Source organism: Gobius niger (genome assembly GCF_951799975.1).
Source record: "Gobius niger genome assembly, chromosome: 7".
Lineage (NCBI taxonomy): Eukaryota > Metazoa > Chordata > Actinopteri > Gobiiformes > Gobiidae > Gobius > Gobius niger.
Genome location: NC_136858.1, coordinates 37986207 through 37992206, shown reverse-complemented (window position 1 = coordinate 37992206; position 6000 = coordinate 37986207). Strand labels below are relative to the sequence as shown.

The window sequence follows — 6000 nt, the reverse complement described above, 5'->3', positions numbered from 1 at the left end:
TTTGTGTAAGTAGAATGAAACCAAAAATATGCATGATTTCCGCATCTGTCCTGGATCCAGTACAGTACAGTACAGTACAGTACAGTACAGTACAGGACAGGACAGGACAGATAAATGCTATCAAAAAAACAATATCTCACATTGTACCAATGAAAATGTAATATAAAACACTTTTGCAGTGCTCATTTTTTGTATTTCATCCAAACAGTTCTAGTTGTGACGTTATACTAGCAAATACAGTGAAGTAACAACTCGATTTTTATCAATTCTATCACAACAACAAGACTTCCAGCACTTACGAAACTTCCCAGAAAAGTGACCGAGCGGAAGTTCATGAGCGCGGCTACGTACGTCCGAAGGGCCGCTAAGCGCCCGGTTGTTCCGAGAGCGGACTAAACTAGCTTTTTAAGCCCCGCACTGACAAACTAACCCCCAAAGTCATCGTAGCAGAGCAGCTTATTCGCCTGAAATGGCCTTAAAAAAACATTTTGTGTTTAAAGAACGATGATATTAAGAGATTTGACTTTTTGCGTAATGGCGTCCGCTCCGCTCTGAAGCTTCGTCGGCAGCCGTGTGCGCTCACGCTGCTTTCACCCACTTGGACCGTAGGGAGCATAGATACAGGTGACGCGTCATACGGGTACTTTGGGCCGCAATGGCGGACGAAACTGGTTTCATGCGCCACTGAGCACCTCTATGCAAAGAGATAGGAGCTGGGACAGCAGGCCTTATCCAGTTTATAATAGATCCATGATACAGACACGTGAAAACCTTTCCGAGTGGACTGATGCAACAAACACTTGATGTAAAAAAAAAAAAGGGTGGAAAAAGAGTGATGCGCCCTGAATGGGTGCTGCTGCCGGATGCTCTCTCATCGAATGCAATTTCTCCATCTGTGAGATCAATAAAGTATCATCTTATCTTATCTTAAAGCTCATTCTGAAGCCTTTCATTCATCAAATATGAAGCAGAAGTCAAGTCATTGGTCACATTAAAGTGACTGCTCTGCTCCTGGGAAGCTGTGAAACTTGGACACTAACACAAACTCACACTCTCCTTCTCTCAGTGTTTGAAAACTAAAAAATGAAGCACCATAACCTTTTTAGATAAACCTGAGCTGAAATAACATTCTTGCATGAAACTGACTGACGTCCTCTTGGATTTACGGCCATTTAAAGCAACATTTATCACATGTAAAATCCTCTTTTCCAGCGACTGTGGTGTTATTGCCGCCCCCGCCTGTCTTCAGCTCTGCTCCTGAATCAACTCACATGGGTTTTATTGTGACTTTCATGGCCGGCGCTGACCCGTTCTTTCCTCTCTCCTCCGTCTGTCTGACAGGAGCTCCATGTCCAGATCCAGACTCTTTGACATGTGTGTGGTTTTAAAGGTTTGAATGAAGGGCAGGAGGATTCAAGAATGTGATGTCCTTGAAAGTCCTCCATGTGTAAAACTCTGCAGAACCTCCTCTCTCCTCAAACACACAACGGACTGTCCAGGGTCTTGTTCAGTCCGGATTGCACTGATTAGAATCTATTAAAGCTTATTAGAGCAGAACGAGCGGTAAGCACCAGGGGAAAGCTTTGGATAAACAAAATAAAACACAAATAAATAAAAAAGTATGGAGGTAGAAAGCGGTGCCTTTTCCTTTTGGACTGTGTTGAGCGGGGAAACGAGGTGCGGTGCCCGGCTACCGTGTGCGTAAATGAAGAAGGACGGACGGGCTTAGCCACAGCTGTTTCCTGTTTTTGGCGCTCGCTTTCGAGAAATAACAAGGCATCTTTTGTTTGGAAACATTTACAAACAGTAGTAAAATCCACGGAGTTGCATTGTGAGTTGTTAAAGGTCCGATATCACGACACATCCACTTTCTGGAGCTTATGTTGTTTTGCTTTTTCCTGATCAAAAACACCCCCAGAGTGTTTTTTGATTTCATTCACGCAGTTCTAAGCAATCCTCCTGAATCCTGCTCTCTGAGGCTCCGCCCTCTCCCGGAAAACCACTGACTTGTGATATAGGAGTAGCTTGGCATCCGCACAGTAAAGTGAAGATTACTGCGCGGATTTCGAGCTACTCCTGGTATTATTACGCCTTACAATATAGTCCCCCTTTTATCCGCTTAGAAAATCCACACTGTTTAATTGTGTGTAATTATACTTTGTAGTGGAACACTTCACGTAACCATATTTAAATAGGGAAAACGTGGAAGAGCTTGGTAGCTTCTATCTTGACCTGTTTTGGAGCTATAGAGGAGAGAGGGAGAGGCTAAATGCTAACGCCGTCTGCGCTGTGTTTACGTGACTGAAGATCAGACAGGTCCTAAAGAACTCGTCACAGCTCAGGTAAGAACATATCTCAGTATGTAAAAACGGTGGCCTGTTCCTTTAAGTTGTACTGTATAGTGGATTGGTTTAAAACCAACAGCACAGACCTTACTGTTTATGTCGCTGTGTTACTGCCAGTCCATTCTGTCCTATCAACATTTTTAAAATTAAAACAAAGGAAATTTAATGGAAAAACCTATTTATTCAAACTCCTATTGTAAAACAAAATAAAAGTCCTATTTTTCTATTTCTGCCTCTGCATTTTTGTGAGACTTATTTTGTAAGGAGAACCCAACCCCTTCCCACTTTACTACATTCACTTATAGCTGTGATCGTTATATTTCTTTCACTGCTAATGTTGCATGGGCGGATTAACTCGGAGAGAAGGGGCGGAGTTAACTGAATTGAAGCGTCTTGTCTTCCGGGTTTGCAAAATACCCCCAGAAAATACTTATATTTCTCACAAAAAATAGTGCTCCATAGTGGTAGAGGTACAACATATCATATAAATGCCTATACTTTACTTTGGGATGGATAAAATAGCAGATACAGATCCTTTAAAATGTATTACAGTAAGTAGTTCTCGCTCTGCATTAGCCACAGCGCCTCCTGTTGGTCAATTCCATAGCGGCCTGGAGCAGTTTCTCCTAAAGCAGTGGTTCTGCACTGGAATGGCTTCAGGACCCACCACCTCTCTTTGGTAACAAGCTGCGACCCAAGAGGTAGATTTGTAATATACTGTATAATGCAAAATAATGTCATTGTTTTGAAGAAGCATTAGATACACTTTTAAAGATGAACATAAGAAAAACAACAACTCGACAGTATTTTAACCTCTTAACTCCCGCCTGAAGCGAGAGGATCTTTTTCCTCACGTCATCAGATTTTCCATAACATTTTTGTCGTTTTTTTGTCACATTTTTGTGTTTTTTTTGTCACATTTTTGTTGTTTTTTTGTCACATTTTTGTCATTTTTTTGGTCATTTTTTTGTCACATTTTTGTCATTTTTTGTCACATTTTTGTCATTTTTTTTGTCACATTTTTGTCATTTTTTTGTCACATTTTTATCACATTTGTCATTTTTTTGTCACATTTTTATCACATTTTTGTCACATTTTTGTCATTTTTTTGTCACATTTTTTGTCATTTTTTTGTCACATTTTTGTCATTTTTTTGTCACATTTTTGTCATTTTTTGTCACATTTTTGTCACATTTTTGTCACATTTTTGTCATTTTTTTGTCACATTTTTGTCACTTTTTTGTCACATTTTTGTCACATTTTTGTCATTTTTTTGTCACATTTTTGTCACATTTTTGTCACATTTTTGTCATTTTTTTGTCACATTTTTGTCACTTTTTTGTCACATTTTTGTCACATTTGTCATTTTTTTGTCACTTTTTTGTCACTTTTTTGTCACTTTTTTGTCACATTTTTTGTCACATTTTTGTCACATTTTTGTCACATTTTTGTCACTTTTCTGTCACTTTTTTGTCACATTTTTTGTCACATTTTTGTCACATTTTTGTCACATTTTTGTCATTTAAAAAAAAAAATGTTGTCACTTTTTTGCCACATTTCCATCATTGTTTTCGTCTCAGTTCTGTCGCTATTTTCTCACCTTTTTTCCAGAAGCTTTTGGATTGGGGTAAAGCCAAACTGGAGAAAATGTGCTCGGTTCAGGTGGGAGTTAAGGGGTTAAAAGACTTAGGAAGCGCTTCTATCCTTTGTCAGTGCAGAAATATCGAGAGAGAAAGACTCACGACTCACTTCAGATGGTTTTGTGACCCACGTTTGGGTCCCGGTTGAGAACCACTGTCCTAAATGCAGTTGAAATGAAAACTTGGAGGTTCCGCTCCAGCCTAATGGTTTCAAGCGTCCATCACGGCTCTGCTCGGGTCCAAGTCCGGCTCCGAGTTTTCCATATTTCCATCAAGTAATACATTCTGAAGTGTCCAAGTTCTTTAACCTCTGACCACCCACTTGAGCCTTCACTACACACCTACACTTCACTCCGGTTTCCCCTACCACTAAAAACATGTACAATAGGCCAGGATGTATGAGAGTGCACATGGGGGACGACGGCTACAATCCCGTGTGGTTTGTTCATTAACATGCACTGTCCCGACCAAATAAACCAACAAACCAATAAAATACTCTCGGTTAACCTCTTAACTCCCACCTGAACGGATCCCATTTTCTCCAGTTTGGCTTTACCCCAATCAAAAAGATTCTTGGGACAAAAGCACAAAATAGCCACGAAAAATGAGAAGAAAACAAGGATGTAAACGCAACAAGAATGTGACAAAAATGTGACAAAAAATCAACAAAAATGTGACAAAAAAGTGACAAAAATTCAAAACAAAATAAAAAAAAAATCAACAAAAAATCAACAAAAAATGACAAAAATTCAACAAAAATTCAACAAAAAGTGACAAAAATTCAACAAAAATGTGACAAAAATTCAACAAAAATTCAACAAAAAGTGACAAAAATTCAACAAAAATGTGACAAAAATTCAACAAAAATGTGACAAAATTTCAACAAAAATGTGACAAAAATTCAACAAAAATTCAACAAAAATTCAACAAAAATTCAACAAAAAATCAACAAAAAATCAACAAAAATTAAACAAAAATTAAACAAAAAATGTGACAAATTCAACAAAAAAGTGACAAAAATTAAACAAAAATTAAACTAAAAATGTGGCAAAAATTCAACAAAAAAATGACAAAAATTCAACAAAAAAGTGACAAAAATGGAAAAAAAGAAAGAAAAAACATACAAAAGGTGACACAACACAGCAACAACGCGAGGAAAAAGATCAGTTTTGTGGGTCTTAGCTTTCAAATGAGGCGTTACACAGGCCTATAGAACAGCCAAAGAGAACAGAATGCATTTGGTTTAGGCGGGTGGTAAGAGCTTAAAGAGACTAGATACAAGTTGGTCATTTTATGCTCACTACTGCCACCTCAGGTCTTAGGCGTAACTGCAGCTTCTATATTGAGCTCGTGCATGATTAACAGATTTATCACAGACTCGATTCCTGACCAGTGTGAACTTTGTAGAGTCTGGATGTTCTCCCTGTGTCTGGGTGGGTTTCTTCTGCTCCGGATTTTCAACATGTGTGGATTTTCCTCTCCTGGACTGCAGCGGCTCTGGCTCCCGCCCCAGTGGAAGCAGACGTTAGAGAAGTGAAGACGGCGGAGGTGTGTTGGAAGAGGCTCCTCCCCCTCAGCCTCGGGCTCCTCCCCCCACATGTGTCTCCTGTTCTCCCCGTGAGCTCCTCAGAACCGCTCAGTGATGGATTATTACCGAGACCTGACACTGCTGCTGCTGTGGAGCTGCTGCCTCCTCTCAGGTGAGCGCGGGTTTATAAAGGATTCTAACAGAGGGTGTGCAGATGATGTCACAGTGTTGCATCCAAGTCAAGTGTTACTGTTTGTTTTGCAATGGAAATGAAGTATACCCTCTTTATGTGGGGTGATTATTTACTCAAGTTGTTAGGAGCAACTTCACTTTATAGGTGCATTGAGTTGCCTTGTGTACGAAATGCTCGGTATAAATAAAGTTGCCTTGCCTTTAAAGGGGCTAGATGCCAGTTTGCAAAAATGTGAGAAAAATGTGAGAAAAATGTGAGAAAAATTCAACAAAAAAATGACAAAATGTGACAAAA

At 39.4% G+C, this 6000-nt stretch overlaps 1 protein-coding gene across 1 annotated transcript in view; it reads left to right on the top strand.

Moving 5' to 3' along the window:
* Positions 1-5627: 5627 nt before the first annotated feature.
* The window catches only part of LOC306965959 (integrin alpha-11-like), a gene marked incomplete at its 5' end in the record, with an annotated part of 99538 nt that continues 99165 nt past the window's right edge, over positions 5628-6000 (top strand). Inside the window, one exon of the mRNA XM_079560577.1 lies at positions 5628-5685. Coding sequence (XP_079416703.1) covers positions 5628-5685 — 58 coding nt within the window. The remainder of the gene's footprint in view (positions 5686-6000) is intronic.